Source organism: Callorhinchus milii, unplaced genomic scaffold, assembly GCF_018977255.1.
Source record: "Callorhinchus milii isolate IMCB2004 unplaced genomic scaffold, IMCB_Cmil_1.0 Scaffold7, whole genome shotgun sequence".
In the NCBI taxonomy this organism is placed as follows: domain Eukaryota; kingdom Metazoa; phylum Chordata; class Chondrichthyes; order Chimaeriformes; family Callorhinchidae; genus Callorhinchus; species Callorhinchus milii.
This window is the reverse complement of record NW_024704748.1, coordinates 2,023,860-2,047,606: the sequence shown is the minus strand read 5'-3', so window position 1 is coordinate 2,047,606 and position 23,747 is coordinate 2,023,860. Positions and strand designations below refer to the sequence as shown.

Here is a 23,747-nt window from a genome sequence, read left to right as displayed (position 1 = left end):
GCTGTTTCATAGGTCATACAAAGGTTTAAAACCATACAATTTATGTTGTGCCGAAAATGGTCGATCGCTACCTGAATTCACAAGAGACAGGTTATTTAACTAGAAATTTACAAAGTCGACATTGCCACAGAAAGTTGAAAACGACAAGAAGATAGAAAATAAAATAATTCTTCCCTCAAAACATCGAATTTAAATAATGGGCAACACATTTAGGAGTTAGCAACACTCCTTTGTCTTTTGAACGCACGGATAATAATAATAAATCCTCGCACTTGATATAGCACCTTATCAAGTCTTCGCGACGTCTCAAAGTGCTTCACAGAATATACCGTAAAGTGAATTGACTGTGTATTTTGTGGGCGAAACGCAGCAGCCAATTGCACACAGCAGCGTCCCATAAACAGCCGTGGATTGAACCACCAATTTATTATCTTTTGAATTTATTTTTTTGAAGGAATTATTACGCCAGGAAAAGCGATCCGCCAATCGACTAACAACCTGGTTCCTACTTAGTGCTGGGTAAACAGAGGCGTGACCGTGAATATTATACAAATTCGACAGTATCTGATAATAGCAGAGGTGATGGCTCACAGATCACATCTTCCTAATTTCGCTGTTGGGTTAAGCTCTTAGTCATTTTTCTAAGTGAAACGAACATGCAAAAATAGGAAATAACCTAAGAAAATGAGAACCCTTTTAATAAAGACAACGCACGGACATTTTTAGGCCACAGCAGTGCGTCTGGTAACATCTACGAAGTATAAAAGGATGTTTGTACGGCTGACCGTCACTGAAACCATGAGCCTGATAATCACATTTCAATTCCGGATTGAATAGGATTTTTTGCTTCCAGTCGAACAAGACGGAAAAGGCGGAATGACGTGGGGGAGGGGTGAGTTACCTCGTGTGCATACGTCCCACTGATCTCTTTTAAGAGAGGAAAAGCAACAGCTTTTACATCGACAAAAGGTTTCAAGGTCAGCCTCAGTGTCTCGGGTAGTAGCTTAATTGGTTTTATCAGAAGTTCACTAATCAGAGAGATTTTTATTAAACAAAAATAGGCTCAAGCACGTCTGAGATGGCCTGCAGGTTAGTCCAAGGCACTGACTCCCTCGATCGGAAAAAACGACACTTAGATCAAAGGTACACAGGAAAATCTGATTCTCAGCAGTTCTTTAATCTGCATCAAATAAGTCCGTGAGGGACATGGCAACAGTGTCTAAGTATCACTTGCTTTAGCTGAGACATTCTGGGATTGCTGCACAAACCTGTGCTGCGTCTGCACTCTCAGTTTTCACAGTCATCCATGGCCATGGCCGTGCCCCCTCCTACCTCTCTGACCTGCTGACTCCCTACCAACCTGCCCGCTCCCTCTGTTCAGCGGGCTCCAACCTGCTCCATGTCTCCCGCCCGACCCGCCCTACCATCAGTGGCCGGGCTTTCAGCCTCTCTGCCCCCACACTCTGGAACTCCATCCCATGGTCCCTTGGCCTCGCTTCCTCCCTTGCCTCCTTCAAGGCCGGCCTCAAGACCCTCCTCTTCGTTCGTGCCCTCGCTCGCCCTCCCACTTCTCTGCCTTCCCTCACCCCTACCCCACCGCTCCCCCATGTTCGGGTTCCTGACCCGACTGTTGTCATAAACTAAGAGGAACCTTACTATACACCAGCCAAAAAGTTTACAGGATAAGTGAGAAGAGAGTGCCGTCACTGTTAAGGTGCAATTTTATGACTTTATTTTATGTTGCTGTATCGTCGTATCACTACGCAACTAGATAATTATTTGGGGAGGACAAGTTTGTAGGGCTATGGAGAGAGAGTGGGGGAGTCGGGTTGATCAGGGCTATGGGAAAAGAGCAGGGAAGTGGGCTTGATCAGGGCTATGGGGAGAGAGCGGGGGAGTGGGGTTGATCAGGGCTATGGGGAGAGAGCGGGGGAGTGGGGTTGATCAGGGCTATGGGGAGAGAGCGGGGGAGTGGGGTTGATCAGGGCTATGGGGGGAGAGCGGGGGAGTGGGGTTGATCAGGGCTATGGGGGGAGAGCGGGGGAGTGGGGTTGATCAGGGCTATGGGGGGAGAGAGAGGGAGGAGTGGGGTCGATCAGGGCTATGGGGAGAGAGAGAGTGGGGGAGTGGGGGTGATTTGGAAGCTCTTTTTGAAGAGCTGGCACAGACATGGCATGCCGAATGGCCTTCTTCTTTGCTGTATAATTCTATAGTTCTATGTACTGTCGCAATGTTAGCAATCGAAGCAACAAAAAACAATGAACCAACTCTTTCATTCACCCCACTCCCTGCATTCCTACTCACGTAAAGCTGCAAAGGCGATAAAATTATGTGTCGTCTTCAACAGTTTCAAACAAGATTACAAAAAGTTGACTACAAAGCAGTGTGAAGTGACAACAACAACATTACATTTGTAAAGCGCCTTTCACGTCGGGAGGACGTTCCAAGGCGCTGGACAGTCAGTGTTTCAGAACCGGGCTGGGAGTCGGGGTCGGGGAGCATGGATGGCAGGGGGGGGAAGCAGGGAGATCGAAAACACGAGGAAGGTCTTAAGATGGGTCTTGAAGGAGGCAAGGGAGGGGTCGAGGCGGAGGGACTGTGGGATGGAGTTCCAGAGGTTGGGAGCAGAGTGGCAGAAGGCCCACCCGCCAATGGTGGGGCGAGCGAGGCGGGGGATGTGAAGCAAGTAAATCCAAATAGTACAATGACAACTTACATTTATATAAATATTCCAATACATAATTATTTACACACTGTCTTTCATGTCGGGAGGAAGTCCCAAGGCACTGGATAGTCAAGGGTTTGGGCTCGAGCAAGGAGGGGGAGGGCGTGTGTGCTGGGATCAGGGAGGGTGGAGGGTAGGAGGGTGGCCAAAGGCTCCGTCGAAGAGGAGGGTCCTAAGATGTGTCTTGAAGGAGGCCAGGGAGGGAGCGAGGCAAAGGGAATATGGGATGGAGTACCAAGACCATATAAATATGACCAACATTTGCTCATTGGCTCATGTGGAGCATAAACACCGGCATTGACCAGTTGGGCCGAATGACCTGTTCCTGTGCTGTAGATTCTAATGCATTCTAAGGTAGTCATCCTTCCAGAAAACCTCCCATCACTGCATTTATCTGTGTGTGTTTTTTTTTTAAAAAGTGTCGTATTCTGGCCTCAACCACAGTTATTAATTACCACCGGAAATTGCCATTTTCAACTCTAAACCTATGTCCTCTTGGCCTGGGTTGGTGCAGCCTAAAGTATTTTCAATACGATTTATAATTGTATAACGCTGACACGGTAGTTCTTGCATTTGTCCCTTTGAATATCTATGAATAACCACCTCAAAATGCATCAGAACGCAGAGATTGTAGCCTATAACCACATCAGATTAAATTACATCAAACAATTGTATCCTAGTATGACTGGATGCTATCTGAGCTCCTCAGTACAGCGCATTCTCGTGTTAATATAATCCTTGCATTTGATATAGCGCCTTTGAGACGTCTCAAAGGGCTTCACTGAATACGCTGTAAAGTGAATTGACTGAATATTTTGCAGGTAAAACACGGTAGCCAGTTTGCTCACAGCAGCGTCCCACAAACAGCCGTGGATTAAGTGACCACATTTTCAAGGGATGATTACCGCTAATCGACTTACAACCAATTTCCTACTTACTGCTCGGTAACCAGAGGGATGTGGAATAAGGAAACTTGCCCAACGTTTAGTCCTGCCAGGGAATCGAACCCAGGTCTTCTCGCTTGTGAGGCGAGTGCTCTAACTAAGCTACAGGATTCCACAAGAGACTAAAAGGTTTAGCATGCCAGATCACTGCAACTAGACAAAGTTGCAGTATAAGAATTTTTATAAATTGAAAAGCTTACGCTAATAAAAAAAAAGCTAGGATTTTCCGTTCCAATGATTTACTTACAGAACCCTCATGTTTCTTGTCAAGTGAGTAAAATTTGTCTTGCAGTTTGGAGATCCTGCTATAGCAACAGTCCTGGATCCAAATAGTCTGTCCACAGATCAATCGTCACCTAATTGGAAGTCTATCATTCCCTGAATAGTTTTATTTTTCCCCTTAACATTTATCCAACACTTTGCTTTCGGTAGGTCAGTATATTCTCTAAATTTGGACAGAGGTTGCAAGATGAATAAAAGCGAATGATCCAGTTTATTTCACAAGCCAAAACCACATAAACTCCTTTGTGAACAACTCATGGCAGCTTTCCCCACAAGCGTAAAGCAATGGTCAAACCTCTGTTCGCTCCCATTGTGTAATCTAGTTCACATAAAATAAATCTAGATATAATTTTAGGTGAAAATAATGTCGTATTTCATTTCAAAGCGGATGTGTACTAGTTACGCTACCTGAATGTTTCTCCAACCCCACAAGCATTCATCTTAAAAATTCTCTCTTCCAGGGGTAAGGTATTAAAATCACTCGAATGTTTTCAGCCCGAAGAAACCACTTTAATCACGGACCTCGTGTGAATATTTAACTCCACGACTTTGATAAGAAATTGAAAGAAAATGGCAAGTGGCTGTTCTTGTTGCTTCAAACCCGTGTACAGCAACAGATTATACGAGGGCAGTGCAGGCGCCATGACATGTCTGAAGTTACCAGTTTCATATAGTCAGGGAGCAGCTCCACAGTAATATCAAAGACTTGAGTTATTTTTTTTTAATCTGACTGGATTTCTGCAGATGCTTGCTGTACAAACAAGACTCCTCCACACCCATGGTCGCTGGAGAACATAAGAACATAAGAATTTGCAGGCAAAAGAAGACCAAGGTCCATCTGGTTCGCCTTCCGCCATCTTGGCAGTCGCCTGACCTGTCGTGTCCCAAACTATACCCAGTATCCCGAGATATTATTTTCTCGCAGAAATCTATCTAATTTGTTCTTGAAACAAGTGCCATTTTCTGCTTCTGCTATCTCCCTAGGGAGCCTGTTCCACAAAGTTTACTGCTCGTTAACTGAAGTCGTGTCATCAGTTTTCATCCGTCAACGAATACAGTCACTACACTTTACAGTACATTCTGCGAAGCGCTGAGACGTCTCAACGACATGATAATTCCAAATGCAAGGATTATTATTAAGTACATTTCAAAGCAAAACACTGGTATCAAGCTGTGATGCTAATCTTCTATTCTGGTTCGAATAACCCCAGCACGTTTAACTGAAGTGGAAACAAAAATTGATGAACTGAATTGTTTGACACAAAAGAGGAAAACTCTGTTTATTATTTTTAAAATAAATTTTTGTAAAATGTTCAGCTCTCGGGAAATTAAACCGGAATGTCAAAACAAAACTGTACTATGCATTTGGATACAGTAATCCTTTCGACACTTCCCGACTCCGGCACAAAAGAACAGTGAACTCTGAAATTTGAAAGTATTTATAAATGGGGGGGAGGGGGGGTTCTAACGGACATGGACTGGTGTATCAATATCTCACCACATCTCACGATGAGATAAGGTTAAAACAGCAGAGGTTAAAACAGCTTCAATTCCCAGTGTAAATGCTAGAGTACACCACACACGACAAAGCTAACAACAAATTACACTTGTATAGCCCCCTCCTCACGTCGGAAGGACAGCCCAGGGTGTTGGACAGTCAGGGGTTTTTGGACCCGAGCTGGGAGTTGGTGTCCGAGGGGGTGGAGGGCGGGGGGTGGGACTGTGGTCAAAGGCACGGTCGAAGAGGAAGGTCTTTAGACGGGACTCGAAGGGGGCAAGAGACAGAGCAAGACAAGGAGCACCAGGCTGCACTCACCTGTACCATATACTTCTGGAGCTCGTCCAGAACGAATTCAACCTCCTTCGAAGTGGTGAGGGAAGCGAGATTCCCACTGAGGTTGTAGCAGTAGAGCTTGGCGTTGTCGTAGTTTTCTCGGCTCGTGTTGATGCGAAGGCAGACGTCACCTACATGGTTCCAACCTTCTCCGCAGAGGTGAGCTGGAGCCACAGGAAAACAAACAACTGGTAGAGCGCCACGATTGCCGGGACATAACACCGTAAACCAGCCCCCCCTCCACCCCTCCCCAAAAAAATGCCGCACCTTACACATCCTCCAACCCGCCCGCATTTCCCTCTCCCGCGTTTATTGCGCCCACAAGACATACAGTCAATTCGCTTCACTGTGTATCCTGTGAGGCGCTTTGAGGCGTCTCGAAGACGTGATAAGGCACTGTATCAAAATGCGAGGATTAGTGTTAGTATTATTATTAGTATTGTGATGACCATCATCACCTCCCCCTCTTTCCTTGGCCCGTCTCAAACTGTACCGCTTCCATTTTTCGTTCCTATCCACCCGGCTCTTCTCTCATCCCAGCCCATCCGCCATTGCCAGAGTCTGACACAACCTCCCAGCATGAAAGGCACTAAATAAATGCACTCTGTACTGTATCGTCACCTACTTGAATCAGGATTATGTTGGCTGTCCACACGCAGACCACACGCACGGACGCAGCACACACACACGACGCACGCATCACACATGCACCTCACAAGCACGCACACCACACATTGCAAGAACAGATTTCTTTCATGTCATTGCTATGAAAACTTCATAGTAATCTGAAGAGCAAAATGCAATTGACTATATTTGGCACTCAGTGGTATCTAAACTAATTATAATAATTCTGTACTATTCCCTGCATTTGATATAGCACCTTATTGAATCGAAACACCTCAAAGCACCTCACAGCATTTTCTTGTGTGTTCGAAAGCAAAAATGACAGCGAATTTATCCACAGCAAAGTGGATAGCCCACAATCATCTATGAAACGATTTTTTGGGGGGAGAAACACTGGGAGAAGAGGCATTTTATTTCCAAAAAATAGTGCCGTGGGATCTTTGAGCATCCAGCAGAACAGGCAGACAGGACTTTGGTCAAACGTGTAAACCCAAAAGAAGAATGCTGTGCTTCTCAGGCAACGTGAAGAAGTGGCAGCCTAAACTGTGAGCTCAAAAAGTCACAGAGGGGGATTGACCCACAACCTTGACTGACGCGAGAGCACGACCGTCTGAGTCAGCCTGACACGGAACACTCGTAGAATGTCGACCTGGACCAAAATTTCTGTTGTACTTGAAATTGCTTCAAATCTCCAGAGGGGTACAGAACTATCATTGTCTGGCAAAACATCGTTATTCTCATCGATTCCTGCTGGGTTGGCTTTTGTCTGCATTGACGCAATGTGCCTGGTCCACAAGGTTTGAAGCTCAAGTCAGTAAATCCCAACAGAGAGACTTGTTAGGTGTCCTGAAGCTCTCTCCAAAAGCACGATTGTAGAGTGTATATAATGAAGCAGAACGCCATCAGAATAGCATCGCATCGGACTATCATAATCAAAGTCAAACACCGACAGGATTTTGTTTTCAGGCGATTGCCTGCAATACATTTTCACGATTCGAAAAGTAAGTCGGAGCCAAATCTCTTTCGTCTCAAAACACTTTTTTTTTTCCTCTCAACCATGGTAAACGCAACCATTCTAACCGTGTTAAATAGGAAACAAAAAGCCTCGGGAATCCTCGACATGTATTCGCAGTATTACTATACAAATCTCCCCAACACAATATGCATTTATAGGATGTGACGGGAAAACTATTTTTTATTCTGAACAATCAACTGAAACTCAATATCATATCGTCAGGGGACTCCAGAAAAAAAAGCAAAATGAAAAATGGCAATGCAAGGAAAGCTCTCGTCGAGTTCGGTGCAACTCAATCAGCCTCTAGAAATGTTTCTCAATAACATCTGGAGTAATAATACAGCCTCTCACAGGAAACTGTCAACCGCAATAATAGTAATAATAATTACTTGCATTTGATATCGCGCCTTTTCACATCTTCGAGATGTCTCAAAGTGCTTCAGAGAATATACTGTAAAATGAATTGACTGTATATTTTGTGGGTGAAACGCGGCAGCCAATTACGCACATCGGTGTCCCACAAACGGCCGTGGATTGAAGTGACCAATTTATTATTTTTTTTACGGAATTATTACCGCTGGAAAAGCGATCCACCAATCAACTTACAACTGGGTTACTGCTTACTGCTGGAGAAACAGAGGCATGTGGAGTAAGGAAACTTGCCCAATGTTTCGCCCTGCTGGGAATCGAACCCGGGTCTCTCGCTTGCGAAGCAACTGCTCTAACCACTGAGCTACAGGATTCCAATAATACTAATACAGCCAAGCTCGTTTCTAATAAACTAACAGCTGAGGATGATTAAATCTTCTCACACCTTCAGGGTCAATGTCCCTCAGGTACCCGTCTGGAACCATTCGAATAAAAGGAAGTTACCTTTTAAATCAATCGAGTGCGAAGACAAAAATCTATGTCAAATTGGGCGTTGATGCATTTGGATTAAGGATTCTTACCTGGTAAAGCTTGGCATTCCTGATTCCGCTGATCCCACTGACAGTTTAGATTTAGTGAGCAGGTCTTGCAATTCGTAAGCTTGCTGCAAATAAGCTCGTTCCTCACGCGACATTTTGTGTAGTTTTTCACTGACTGGAAAACAAAAAAACATTAAAAAGCGTTAACAGCAAATAAGACACACGAGCCAATTTTAATCTACTTGTTTACCGAATTCAGATGGAACAGGAATATTGATCAGGTCGTTAACCAACCCAACCCATGCTGTTCTTTGAAACAGTGCTGTTGCACCTTTAACCTTCACCTGTACCACTCCATCAGAAAATAAGAAATAAAGAAATAAATAATCCTTGCATTTGATATAGCACTTTATCACGTCTTCGAGATGTCTCAAAGCGCTTCACAAGTGAATTGACTGTATATTGTATGGATGGAAAAATGCGGCAGCCATTTGCTCACATCAGTGTCCCACAAAACAGTCGTGGATTGAATGACCAATTTATTTTTATTTTTTGAAACAATTACCTCCAGAAAAGCAATCCGCCAATCGACTAATAACCAGGTTCCTACTTACTATTAAGTAAACAGAGGCGTATGGAGTGAGGAAACTTGCCCAACGTTTCGCCCGGCTCACAGATCTAACCCAGGTCTCTCGCTTGCGAGGCAAGTGCTCTAACCACTAACTCCACAAGGCCTGTGAAGCACTTCGAGAGATCCTCCCAACGTGAAAGGTGCTATACCAAGTGCAAGGATTATTAATAATAAACTGCAATGCCCGAGATTAGAAGTTCAAATTTGTAGTGGATTTCAGTTGGACAACGTTTTGACCCAGAGGTGCTACCAATTAAGAAAATAAACCAGTTTAGCCCAATCTAATGCACCACACACGCCAATCGATCCAAATCGTGAGAAGCAGCAGAGTGCATTTAGGTCACTGCAGGATAGAAATGACAGGATTTTGGTTCAATCGCTGCAATCCCTAATTTTGTCCAGGAAAAGTGCTTATCATATAATAATAATCCTTGCATTTGATATAGCGCTTTTCACGTCTTCTCGACGTCTCAAAGCGCTTCACAGAATAGACCGTAAAGTGAATTGACCGTATATTTGTGGGCGAACGCAGCAGCCAATTGCGCACAGCAATGTCCCACAAACAGTCGTGGACTGAAAATGCAAGGCGAGCGCTCTAACCACTGAGCTACAGGCTTCCCGACAATATAAGCAAGAAAATTCATGGGAAGCTGGGGAACCACAGAGAGAAAAATAATGTAAACCAGACAAAAAATATTGAAGGTCTGCAATAATAATAATAATAAATTGTCACTTAATACCACTGTTTGTGGGACGCTGCTGTGCGCAATTGGCTGCCGCGTTTCGCCCACAAAATATACAGTCAATTCACTTTACAGTATATTCTGTGAAGCTCTTTGAGACGTCTCGAAGACGTGATAAGACACTGTATCAAATGCAAGGATTATTATTGTTTATTGTATTATATCAGCACTAATTTTTTCAATTCAGTTAATAAAAAGCTGCAGATGGAAATAAATTTAAATCGTTACCTCTCTCTCTCCCACATACACAGGATAGATTTTTTTATATGGAGATGCGTTTATAGTAACAAATTAATAGTATAGATGAAAACTATTCTCAGCTCCAGGATTTTCTATCAAGTCTAGGTTTGTTGTTTTGTCGAAACTGAATAATCTTTTAAACCGCAAAACAGTAATCTCATTTAGCTGACTGAACTCTGGTTCCATTCTGGGCTGAATTATATTGACCAAGTCCCAGTAAAATGTAACTTTTGGGGCTAATATTGTAGTCACCATCACACTAAATGTATATTTAATATATTAAATATATATTTTGTACATATTTTATATCTTAAATATGAGTCAATTGGCAGATCGCTTATTATTATCCGGGGATAATAATTCTTTCAAAAATATAAAAGTTTAAAACGTTAATAATTTGGTCAGTCAATCTATGACTGTTTTGTGGGACGCTGCTGTGCGCAATTCGCTGCAGAGTTTCGCTTGCAAAATATACAGTCAATTCACTTTGCAGTATATTCTGTGAAGCGCTTTGAGACGTCTAGAAGTCGTGATAAGACGCTATATCAAATGCAAGGATTACTATTATTATTAATGACTGGAACAAGTTCCCAAGAAAGGTGGTTGAGGCCAAGACACTGGGACTCATTTAAAAAGCAGATCAGTGCTGTGATGGGGGACGTCAGGGTGGGTGGTCTGGAAGGTTGAGATCGGATGGCACCTTGACAGGCTGGTGGAAGCCGATTTGATAACAACTTTTAAAAGAGAAATAGATAGATATTTGGGGAGGACAAGTTTGCAGGGCTATAGGGAGAGAGCGGGGGAGTGGGATTGATTTGGAAGCTCTTTTCAAAGAGCCGGCACAGGCACGATGGGCCGAATGGCCTCCTTCTGCGCTGTATAATTCTGTGAAGGGCCTTGTTCATTCAAAGTAAATCTTGTAAAGTTTGTGTCATTGAGGGCTGTTAAACAGTGGGCAGTGGATTTCGGAGTTCTGCTGGAACTACCGAAATCTCGAGGTTATGTCAAGAGCAGGTCGTCTTGTGATAAGCGCAAAGGTTCAACTTGCACTTGGATACGACTCAATCAGCACGAATATCAGCCTGGGTACAGCCGCAGCATTATTTTATTGGGCTGTTAGAATGCATTCAGGTTGCCCTGTGACAGATAATTTACGGCAGCCCTTACGTGACCATTTAAAACAGGGCAACTCGCAGTTGATCATCTTGATAGAAAACTCTGGCAGAGGTCCTTCTGAGAACTTCCTAGGTTAAACAGATTAGCTTCGTGAAACTTATCCTGGATCAACCATACAAATTGTTAATTATGTATCCCTAATAACTGGAACTCCCCTGGCACTCTCCAGTTCTTCAAACGTTCTACTGAATTGTTTTGTGGATAACAGTCTTCCTGAAACACATTAATAATACCCCTAATCAGTCTGTCATGATCTAGGACGTCCCAAGATGCTGGACATTCAGGGATTTGGACCCGAGCTAGCGGTCGGGATGGGGTAGGGAGAGAGAGGCAAGGGAGGGAGAGAGAGGCAAAGGGAGGGAGAGAGAGGCAAAGGGAGGGAGAGAGAGGCAAAGGGAGGGAGAGAGAGAGGCAAGGGAGGGAGAGAGACAGGCAAAGGGAGAGAGAGAGAGGCAAGGGAGGGAGAGAGAGAGGCAAGGGAGGGAGAGGCAAGGGAGGGAGAGGCAAGGGAGGGAGAGAGAGGCAAAAGGAGGGAGAGGCAAAAGGAGGGAGAGAGAGGCAAGGGAGGGAGAGAGAGAGGCAAGGGAGGGAGAGAGAGGGGAGAGGCGAAGGGAGGGAAAGAGGCGAAGGGAGGAAGAGAGAAGCAAAGAGAGGGAGGGAAAGAGGCGAAGGGAGAGAGAGGAGAAGGGAGGGAGAGAGAGGCGAAGGGAGGGAGGGAGAGGCAAAGGGAATGTGGGATGGAGTTACATAGGGTGGGGCAGAGAGGCTGAAGGCCTGACGGCTGATGGTGGGGAGGGCTGAGCGGAGGGAGCGGACAGGTTGACACGGGATCAGCAGGTTGCAGAGGTAAGGAGGAGGCCGTGCGGAGCCTTGAAGGCGAGGATGAGAAGTTTGAAATCTATCCTCCGGGGGGTGGGGAGCAAGTGGAGCCGGGCGAGGGTGGGAGAGACGGGGTCACGGAGTAGGTGCGGGAGAGGACACGAGCTGCAGAGATCCGGATGGTCTGCAGCCTGTGGCGGGAGGAGTTGGGGAGGCCGACGAGCAGGGAGTTGGCGTAGTCGAGCCTGAATGAGTTGTAAGTGTGGATGAGGGTTATTATAATTATTATTATTATTAAGTTTAATGAGGAAGAGAGATCCAGCACCGAGGAACATGGAATATTTCCAATTCGCAACCCATTTTATTGTCAAGTCATCCAAAAGGACACATGCAACCACTAGCAAATTCAGACTTGCACACACACCTCCCCCCTCCCCCCCCACCACCCAAAACACACCCACACACTGAACAAGACAGCTATTGGCCATTTCACTCATTATTAATAATAATAATAATAATCCTTGCATTTGATATAGCGCTTTTCACGTCGGGAGGACGTCCCAAAGCGCTTCACAGAACACACTGTAAAGTGAATTGACTGTATATTTGTGGGCGAACGAGGCAGCCAATTGCGCACAGCAATGTCCCACAAAAAGTCGTAGATTGAAAATGACCAATTTATTATTGTTTTTAGTTTTGGAGGGATTATTATTAGGCTCTGTGTGGAGTAAGGAAACTTGTCCAAGGTTTCGCCCTCTGCCTGGAATTGAACTCAGGTCTCTCGCTTGCAAAGCGAGTGCTGTAACCACTGAGCCACAGGACTCCACAAATGCTCAATACCTTTCCAATTCACAACGGTAATGTTAGGGAAGTACTAAGTCATGAATAACATTGTAATAATAACCCTTGCATTTGATATAGAGCTTTCCACGTCTTTGAGACGTCTCAAAAAGCTTCACAGAATATGCTGTAAAGTGAATTGACTGTATTTTGTCGACGAAATACATTGTAAAAAAAATATAAAAACAAACACGTATTAGGTGAAATAGACTTTCGGGCACAACTCTTACAACTCTACGCCACGTAGGAAAAGTGGCTGCTTTGTGAGCGTTGTCCGCGTGCCAAGCCATCGCTAAAAGGACAAGTGTAAATCAGGTTGAGGAGAGAAACAGGGAAACAATTCAATCTGCAGCCCCGCTGCCAAGCCCACCTTGAAGAAGTGGTTTCAGATGCAACAGCAACTCAGGGGAAACATCAGCACATCAATTCTGCACTGCTGCAGCATAAATACAGGTGGTGGAAATGGTTTCAGGCTTCGCACCGAAATGATCCTTGACGTTTCAATGCATTTCAGTTCCAATGTAATTAGGAGCAGGAGGTATAAATCAGGCTACCTGATTCTAATGGCTTTACTGCTGCAAGTGATATCGCTTTGCCTTCCAGCAGTTTAAAAAAAAGGTCATTAAGTGCAACACTATTTCTGTATTCACATATTGATTTCTATACATAAAGTAGGTCAAAACCACATAACTCATTCGTTCATTCATTTATTCACTGTCTACAAGGAAATATCTACAAGACATTTTGAGTTATTGAAGTTGAAAGTAGTAGTTAGATACTCATATGAGCCGTAACCTCCCCACAAGCCGCTCCAGATTCCAGAGAAAGCAGCCACTGAGTTTGTTAAGGATCAAGCGAAGTTCCCAAAACCGATCCTAAATGTCTACCTTTTACTACAACAACAATTTGTATTTATCTTGCGCCCTTTATGCGGGGCAGCATCTCGGAGCGCTTAACAGTGGCGGAGCCTGACTCCAAGCCGGTGACCGCAAGCACAGTCAAAAAGGAGAGTATTCAGTCGTGACCTAAGAGGACTGAAGGAGGGGGCGAGGGAGAGGGATTGGAGAAGAGTTCCAATGTTTCGGGGGGTAGTGGCTGAAAGCGCGGAATTGGCTGAAACCTACGAAATACAACTTGGGTTGAGATAGCACCCTTCATGCAGGATAGTATCTTGGAGCATTATTATAGGATTATTATTATTACTGATCAAGGGCAAGGTTGGACACCCAGCAAGGGCGAAGGGATTTCTTAAGGACACACAACTCTTAAGAGCAATAAAAAACACACGAGATCGCCGGGAACGCTCAGCAGGTCAGGCAACATCTATGGAGAAAGGAAAGTGCGTCAACGTTTCGGGTCCACGACCCTTCGTCAGAATAGAACCCTGAAAGCAATAGCCGTCTGAGTTAGCGTGAAACACTTGCATAGGAGCTAAGTGAATAAGTACCAGTCGTCAACTCATCTTTCTCTTCAAACTCACCAAAGTGCAGTTGCTGTTGGCAGAGATGCACTTCTTATCCTCGCACCACTGGCACCCGTTCGTATTAGCAGTGCAGCTGGCACACTCTGTGTACCTGAAACATGTGCCATCCGTAGCAGCTGCAACATAAATCAGCGGCAAAATTAGTCATTCCTGCGAAGGAGCTGCAAAGCGAAGGTTTAATCCGTGGGCGCAAGGCTATTCTTGCCAAATCATCGAGTGTCCTTGTCAGCGTGCGTGCCCAGGTGTGCCGTTTAGCAAAAATAGTGGGCGACTAATTAACAAGTCTGCAGACACCAACAGGACAGTTACGCACCCCACAATTATTGCGTTAGCAGCTCTTCCCCTCCGCCTGATACCTTTCAGGAGTTTGCGACCTTGGCAATGATCAATGTTCACCCTCCTTTAAAAACATAGCTGAGCAGGAGAATTAAGAGTGAGCATTCCTTAAACACCACAATGGGAAGGATTCCTTCCCCACGAACCACCATGATGAAGGATTGAGAACCTCAGCAATACAACTGCTGCTCAAGAAAATATACCCTCACAGGCTGCTCAAAGTCGCTGAAAAAATAAACTGCTCACTGCCAAGAGACACTCCAAAAAAAATCCTTGTCTTTGATACAGCGCCTTATCATGTCTTCGAGACGTCTCAAAGTGCTTCGCAGAGGATACTGTAAAGTGAACTGACTGTATATTTGCTGTGGGCGAAACACGGCAGCCAATTACGCACAGTAGTGTTCCTCAAACAGTTGTGGATTGAGGGGCCAATTTTTTTTTAAGGAATTATTACCTCTGGAAAATCGATCTATCAATCAGCTAACAACTGAGTTCCTACTTACGGCTGGTAAACAGAGGTGTGTGGAGTAAGGAAACTTGCCCAACACTTCGTCCTCTCGTTTGCGAGGCGAGTGCTCTAACCACTGAGCTACAGGACTCCACAACGCTCAGTTGGTCAGCAACAACCATCTCACTCTGGAGAAGAAAAATCGCTGGCAAAGTGAAGCAGAAGCCGGGTTAGCGAGTCTGGTGACTAATCTAGGTTTCCCTGCAGCTTTACAGGAAAGACTTGATCCATTGAGGTCGCAGGGCAAAGAGAAAATAAATAAACCTGACAATCAATCTCCAGACCATCAGGTGAAACCTTTGTGGGAGCACGAGTGTCTTATTTTTAAACCACTTCTTTGTCAACCTGCCCATTCAGCTCTTAAGCAGCAAAAGATGGCTGATGACTTGTGAAAGCACGGATTGGTATCTCGGTCTTTGATAATGATCTCGAGACATCAGTAATGCAGGTATAGAGGATCCTGTTGATCACTTTCGAAGGAATCTTTGGAGCTTCACACCAGCAGATTGGTCGGCAGGATTATCCGGTCACAGCAAGTCATTATCAGTAGCAGACCGGGTAAACTCGAATGGAAAAAATAATACAAATTTTAAGGAACGTTGACTCAAAAGTACATTTAACTGTTGATAACTGCATCGATCGTGTCCAAGGCTACGTTTCAAACTTGGTGCATTGACCTCAGCACTTCTGGGCATCACAGTTCATTGATTCAGCATTTACGATTTAAAATGGGTAATAACCAAAGTTTGTTGTCCAAAAAAAAAGCTGTTACAGAGATTCAAATACTCTATCCTCGGTGTGCCTGAGGCATTGGATTGCTCTTCATACTATTGTAATATCTTTGTAAACTACTACAACACTTATTCTCTGGAGAGCTAAGACAAGATGAGCAGATGACATTTCCAGAACAAACCACTTAATAAAGGCAAACGTAATCCATGGTGGTGCAATAGGATCAATTGCTTACTCAGTCGCTCTCTCAGCTTTAGAGCTTTATTAAGGCGAGGGAATAAAAATAAAGTAGGAACAAACTGTAGGAAATAGCTAAAGAAAAGGTCAAGCCTGAACAAAAAAACACCTTACATTGGTTAAATCGAGGTCCGTAAAGGTCTCAATACATCTTTACATTTTACCTGGAGGTTTATTTTATCTAAGAGGCAACTACTTCTGTTCTCCTACAAAAAGTACATTGATATATGGTTTTCCCTTAATCACAAAGCCACTGCATGGCAACAAAACTGAGGCTGACGTTCACTTCAACCTCCACCTCCCAACTGTTAATAGGTTTTATAAAACAAATTATACTTTGAAGACTTCCACGCTACGTCTCTTCGTTTTCTTGCAAAGTTTTAAACACTGGAGGGTTCATCCTGCGAGTCAACTTTTGTATTGTTTGAACGATTTTTATATGGATTATTCAAATCAAAAAGGACCTGAATGGGGTGGGGTGGGGTGCAGTGGGCGGAGAGGGGGGGGTGCAATTTATGCACAAGCTGAAAAACTACTTCAGATTTGTGTGGTTTTTTTTTTTAAAAATGCAGGATTCACAAATTTGCCAGAATTTGCCATTCATTAGAAGCACAATTATTACAGTGGAATAGTGGGCTTTTCCCTAGAAGATCCCAATTACTCCTCTTTTGCTTGTTTTCTCAGAAACTCATGCATTTTCCATTTCACACTTCCTCCACAATGTTGCTGTCCCAAATGAGAGATGCTAAATGTTGCAGAGCCTAATAATTAAAACATGAGAACAGGAAGCAGGTCTCCTCCAATAAAGTTCTATAAACCTAATTAATCCTTCCCCACCCAAGAGGATTTCTATCTGTGGAACATTGACTTCTGGGCTCACGCTTTCATCTGCCCCAATTCAAGACGATTTAGAGTGTACGCTACACGTCAGGTTTCTCACTCCAGGTTGCCACATCTCTCTCCTGATATTATAAATGCAGCATCTGTGTCTAGTTTTTTTTTTGCAGTCAGCCAGGTGTCTGATCCACACGTAAACCCGGCAGCATGCTTTAAGAGTATCCAAACCAGACCGAGGGTTCCACCTATGTACCGGACTTACACGTGAACATTTCAGAGCGTTGAAATTTAGCCAGCTAAAAATCACAGAGCTTACCATCGAGTGCAAGAGTACCAAGCTCATGACTTTATGTACATATATTATATATAAAATAGATTTATATAAGTCATCAACGACAACTTGCACTTATATAGCGCCCTCCATGCAGGGTAGCGTCTCAGAGCGCTTAGCAGTGGCGGAGCCCGACTCCGAGCTGGGGGGGAGGGGGCAGGTGGCCGTAAGCGCGGTCGAAGAGGGAAGTCTTCAGGCGGGACTTGAAAGAGGGGAGAGAGGGGGCAAGGCAGAGGGATTGAGGGAGAGTGCTTCAGAGTTTTAGGGTGTAGTGGCTGAAAGCGCGACCTCCGATGGTGGGGCGGAGGGTGTAAGGGAAGAGAGGAGGCCGATGCCCGTCGAGCGGAGGCGCTGACCAGGTGGTGGGTTGGGGAGTGAGGAGGTCGGAGAGGGAGGGAGGTGCCAGAGAGTGGAGGGATTTGAACACGAGTGTGAGGATCTTGAAGTCGATCCGTTCGGTGATGGGGAGCCAGTGGAGCCTGGGCTGGTGAGATGTGGGTTCGGAGCTTGGTCCTGGTCAGTATGCGGGCAGTAGTTCTGAATGAGCTGATCTTGTGCATGGTGGAGCTGGGCAGACCGGCATACTGGAGTCTACCTACAGTAGTGTAATAGTCCAACCCCACTGGGAACTGAGCTGATCGAGACGAGGACGCACTCTCTTTGGTTACCTCACCGTTTAGCCAGCAAATGGGCGCATCAGGCTTAAGAGTCCCTTCGAGTCACAACACCAACACGTCACCAAGGACACGCTTTGAAGCCCTCTCATGCAATTTGAAGCGAGTCAGCTGTCTATCTGTGGATTTGTCTACAATCGTGATATAAACCACCTCTTGGAGAGACAAAGCACATTGTAACAGCAGTTCTACTGTGTTCACCTCTCCCCATTTGAAGTGATTGGATTTAAATTCTCTTCCCCCCCCAACCTCCCAATGCAGAAAATGACCAATGCTGCAAAAGACATATAACACAAGAACGGTCATGTGCAGATTGATAGTTGAGAATATTCTGAAGCAAAGGGTGAAATGAAACTAAATGGAATGACTCTGCCAAGGTTGCTCCTTTTCAAAGCATTTGCTGTTGTCATCTGTAAACTGAGGTAATTACAAAAAATGTGGAACAAAATTGGTAGCGGGTAGAAGGGAGAGGATGCAAACACCCATCTGCCTAATACTTACATTTCTTTGGGTGACATTTCACCTTGTGGGAGCTACTATTAGCGAAGCCCAGATCCCAGGGAACGCAGTGATTCTTGTACCACAAACACCTTATGCCTGAACCCGCATTTAAACAGAGATCTTCTTTGAAGGCCTCGCAATTTGGAGGTTTATATACAAGGACGTCATTTAAAAGCATACTGGAGAAACCACCAAACACATACATAGACCTAGGGAAGAGAAGAGAAGGGGTGGGGTGGGGGAGATAGAATAAAAAATAAAGCAAGATTAATTTAATATGTACGAGCTTCAGATATGTTTCATTGTTAATTTAATGTTATGAGCTATAATGATACAGGCTTAAAGTTGATAGCAAGATTCGAAATGTTTTACCGAAGTGGGTAGGACTTTCTGACAGAATTAATCACAAGAGAGGTTCAGTTGAAGAGGCTTCTGTCAACTGTTTGATCTCAGCCTATCAGGTACTGAATGAATAAAGACTTGGCACGTCTCACGTTGAATTAGGGGTGACCACAAGATCGGTTCAGATGAAGAACGCTCTTCAGCCTATGTGATAATAATCCTATACAATAATAACAATAATAATCCTTGCATTTGATACAGCGCCTTATCACGTCTCAGAGACCTCTCAAAGCGCTTCACAGAATACACTGTAAAGTGAATTGACTCTATAATTTGTGATCTCATTCTAGCAGAACACCCAGCCTACCATCTTCCCATCACAGCATCGGGCTTTTTTTTTATTAAATGAATCCAGTGCCCTGACCTCAATCACCCTTCCAGCCAACCTAACTGTCTTGTTGCATCTTAAATTATAATTGAACTGCGTTTACTTTTTCAATCACATTTGACACTTTGTACACCTCTGTACAGTCTTCCGAGACATCTTCTCTCAGACGAAAGAGCTCTATCTTGTTTAACCATTGCTCATGGTTCATTCCTCTAACAATCGGAATCATCCTTCTTGCTCTCCCTACACAGGAACAGGAGTAGGCCATTCAGCTCATTGAGCCTGTTCCACCATTCTATTCGACCATGGCTGATATGTACCTCAACTCCTTCCTTGTCTCCTTTCAAGGCCCGTCTCCACACCCTCCTCTTCGACCGAGCCTTCAGCTACCCTCCAACCCTTACCCTCCCTGCCCTCCACCCTCCCTGATCCCAACCACACACCCCCACCACCCCTCATCTCTCGCCTGAGTCCAAATCTCCGACTGTTCAGCACCTTAAGCCGTCCTCCCGACACGAAAGGCATTATATAAATGTAATTTGGTATTGTATTTTGTATTATATCCCTTGATAACCTAACTTAACAAACATCTATCCACCTCTGTCTTGAAAATGTGACTGAATCCAACCGTCTCTAGCGCCTTATGCCATAGAGACCAGAACTTAGCTGAAAAGTTACAAAATTTCCCACCAACCATCCAACCTACTTAGAGCCAATTTCATTCACACGAGTTCAAAAGAGATTCTGGGAGTAGGTTACATTTTTATTGGTTCTGGACTAGAATTTCATTTGAGTATTAACTAGAACAACAATTAAGAGGTGAAAATGAAACTTTTCAACAACAAAAAAATCTCAGTAAAGTGAAACTGATATGAAACAGAGAAGTAAACGTAACTGCTGGACTTACCCATTGCTTACTACTGCTGAGTGCCCAAATCTATTCACATCACGATGCAAATTGGGTTTTGGAAGCACTTCCCATTCATCGCAAGCTAGATAAAGGACAGATTTCGTTACATCGAAAAGCATTAGCAAAAGTTCACACACAAAAAAAATCAATAGCAAATGACTTCAAAGTCACTCTTGAAATGATTCCTGTTAAAACGGAGCATTGGTTTGTCGGACGCCTGTTGGGTTTCAAGTTCAAAGTTTTAATTTCGCACCGCAACAAGATAAGCTGCTGAAATACACAAACCCAGTGAAAAGAGTAAAAGACTCTTAAATCAAGAACCACTTCATGAAATATAAATCTTGTACTGAAGTGGATAGAGCTAATTGAAACTACCGCAGCTCCATTGAAAACAAGAATAAAACGCACAGAAGATGCCATGTAACATCCCAGCAGTGCACGGCTGCAGAAAACCCAATCTTAAAAGGAATGTCACTTTCCCTAAGTTGAGATGGTTTACTTTTAGTCTTTCAGCCTTTGCTATTTTCCGAGAACGTTATCGCAACTCTCTTTCCGAAGCTTTAATAAAGTGCTGAAAAGAACGGTCCCTCCTTCACAACCTTCAAACGCATACTTTCCCCTAACAACAGGTTTGGTGGATTAAAAGATTGAGGGTCGTTTGAAAACGTTAGCAAAGACATTGACACCCTTTGTGCGTTTCAACGCGATTGAAATATTGGGTATTTTAGAAAATTACACAGAACAGGATAGCTTAGAAACAGGTCATTCAGGTGAACAAGTCTGTGCTGGTGTTTATACTCTGCTTAATAATAATAATCCTTGCATTTGATATAGCGCTTTTCACGTCTTCTAGACATCCCAAAGCGCTTCACAGAATATACTGTAAAGTGAATTGACTGTATACTTGGGGACGAACGCGGCAGCCAATTGCGCACAGCAGCGTCCCACAAACAGTCATGGATTGTATCATAGAATCATACAGCACACAAAGAGGCCATTTGGCCAATCGAGTCTGTGCCGGCTCTTTGAAAAGAGCAATGTAATGTAAATAATACATTGTAAAGTGAATATACTTTGTGGGTGAAAGTATTCACAAATGCACAGTAAGTATAACAGTATTTTTTGAGCTGAATCAGGATTTGAGAGAACCAACCCACTCTTTTTTAGTAATATGGAGCCTTGCACATCAGGAGAACATTGCAAAGTGATGTCCTGTAAAGTGTAGTGCCTTTGTATTTTCGTAGTTTGAATTTTTTTGCACAGCCATGAAGCGAAGGGAGAAGATTCCTTCTCTTTTTCAAATTAACTTCCACTTGAACAGGCAAACGGGGCTTCGGTTTCGCGTCCCATAATAATAATCCTTGTATTTGATATAGCGCTGTTCACGTCTTTTAGATGTCTCAAAGCGCTTCACAGGCTATACTGTAAAGTGAATTGACTGTATATTCTGTGGGCGAAACGCGGCAGCCAATTGCGCACAGCAGCGTCCCACAAACAGTCGTGGATTGAGTAACCAAACTATTATTGTTTTTTTTCTTGAGGGATTATTATCAGGCGTGCGGAGCAAGGAAACTAAGGTTTCGTCCTGCCGGGAATCGAATCCAGGTCCTTTCGCTTGCGAGGTGAGTGCTCTAACCACTGAACTACAGGACTCCCATGCGAAGGACAAGAATGCAAATACAGAAAATACAATATTATGGTTTTAATATTCAACTTGGAACGCAGAGTGTTGTTCAGAGATCGCTTTGCATTCCTCTTACAGGAGAGCAAGTGACTCGACAGGATCCAACGTTTAAGCTTCCGAGCACGAGCTAATTATTGAAGCTGCATGGACACACACTGGGTCAACGAGGGTATTCTCATATAAACAATACAGCACACCTTAATGACAACTTCCTGGAGATTCTGTTATTATACATGGGATTAGAAAAGCTATAATTTGAACTCCAACGGATACACTGTCAGTTGAAGTCTCTTCGGAAATCCTGTGGTTAGTTGGCAAATTTCTGAACACCATTATAAGGTAATTAGACGTAACTTGCTTCCTGACTTCAAGGCATCAAATACCATTCATACATCCAATACACGCTTCATATCCCTCGATGACTGACGTGACTTATGATGGTGTTACTAATGCTCCGCAGAGCTGTGGGAACATTGACTGAAACTTTTCTGGCCCAGCCCCAAAATATTCCTTTACCAGAGAAACATTCTGAATGATTCTCTCCCCCCCACTCGCCCCACTGTCAAAACAATGGCTTATATAATGCACCGTATTTTGCCTTTGAAGTCGCAGTGACACTTTTACACGTCCACAATTCACCTGCCCGCGACAAGTAGCAATAGAAAGCAACTCAAGCAGAACGTTTTTTTCTAGATCTCCAAAGGCAGGCAGAGTTTTATTACCCCGTGCTTTATAATGACATTCATTCAAATCTACAAACATCCTGTGTTCAAATTTTAGAGGAGGTTATAAAGCAATCCAGATGAAATCCTTTGAATGCAAATAATAATCCTCGCACTTCTTATAGCACCTTCGGTGTCAGGAGGACATCTCAAAGGGCTGCACAGGATTTAGTGTAATGTCCAGTGACTGTGAATATTTGCAGACGAATGAGGCAGCTAACTTGCCCCCAGCAATGCCCTACTAATATCCACGTTAGCAGCAGCCAAAAGTGGTAGATGGGGTGCAGGTCAGATACCCCATGAGCACCCACTGGTGGGTTGGAAATCCACCCATCAGCCAACAGGGAAAAACAAGGCTTAATCCCGGAGAGGACAGGTTGGTATGAAGGTGGGGGTTGGTGGAAGGGATTATAAACGGTATTCCCACCAATGCCAAGTCCGTGGAGGAGAGTTGGGTCGAGAGCACAGCTGTAGGGCTGTTCATCCCCCCTGCAGGGGAAAAGAAAAATTGGGAGTTTCTCATGATTTGATTATCAAACAGTGTGATTTTCATCCCAAGTGAGCCTTTTGTTCGCACAAACCGACAGGTTAACACTCGCGGATTACTGCAGCTTTAACAGCCTAATGCTGGAGGTGGTGTGACTTTTTTTTGTTTAATGAATATCCCCCAAAAATCAGTGTTTTACAATCCGAAATCCACCACCTGGTGATGAAATGGGTTAGAAAAGCTTTCCTTTTTGCCTCTGGACTCTGGGTCTGAATCAAGTTAAAGAAATACAGAGGGGAAGTCAATTTCCAAATGATTGCTAAGGTTCCTGACGGCAGTCTCAGCCTATTTCAATGAATAAGATTGGCAAAAACTGCCTTCAATCAAGGAAACCACGGGTACCGACAAACACAATACTTTGTCATTCTTTAGGGGCAGTAGTTTTAAGCTGCTTTGTTGTGATAATGAAGCTGTAGCTCACAATACATCCTTGTTTCCTTCTCTGAATGTAACATTCGACTCACAGCAACTGCAGTGTTATTCACACTATTCTTATAATTAAAATCTCGCACAGGCAATTCATAGTCCGCCAGTCTCAAAGACAAATTGAAGCCAAATGATGTGTTATTTGGGACAAACGAGAGTGTTTATCCACACAACCAGGCATTTATTTTTTTAAAAAAAACATTTCAGTTTCAATTACTGTCATTTGCATTTCCTGTTGCTTTCGAAGCGTTTGCTTTGGGTTTTATCCTTTTATTAGTGGTGGGGTGGGGAGGAAGAGAGAGAGAGAG

At 44.0% G+C, this 23,747-nt stretch overlaps 1 protein-coding gene across 1 annotated transcript in view; it reads right to left on the bottom strand.

Moving 5' to 3' along the window:
- Positions 1-23,747, bottom strand: part of atrnl1b (attractin-like 1b) — a 412,284-nt gene that overhangs the window by 292,277 nt on the left and 96,260 nt on the right. Inside the window, exons 12-16 of the mRNA XM_042336792.1 lie at positions 20,058-20,142; positions 18,421-18,629; positions 14,262-14,380; positions 8,375-8,507; positions 5,768-5,949 (exon numbers count right to left, since the gene is read on the bottom strand). Coding sequence (XP_042192726.1) covers positions 5,768-5,949; positions 8,375-8,507; positions 14,262-14,380; positions 18,421-18,629; positions 20,058-20,142 — 728 coding nt within the window. The remainder of the gene's footprint in view (positions 1-5,767; positions 5,950-8,374; positions 8,508-14,261; positions 14,381-18,420; positions 18,630-20,057; positions 20,143-23,747) is intronic.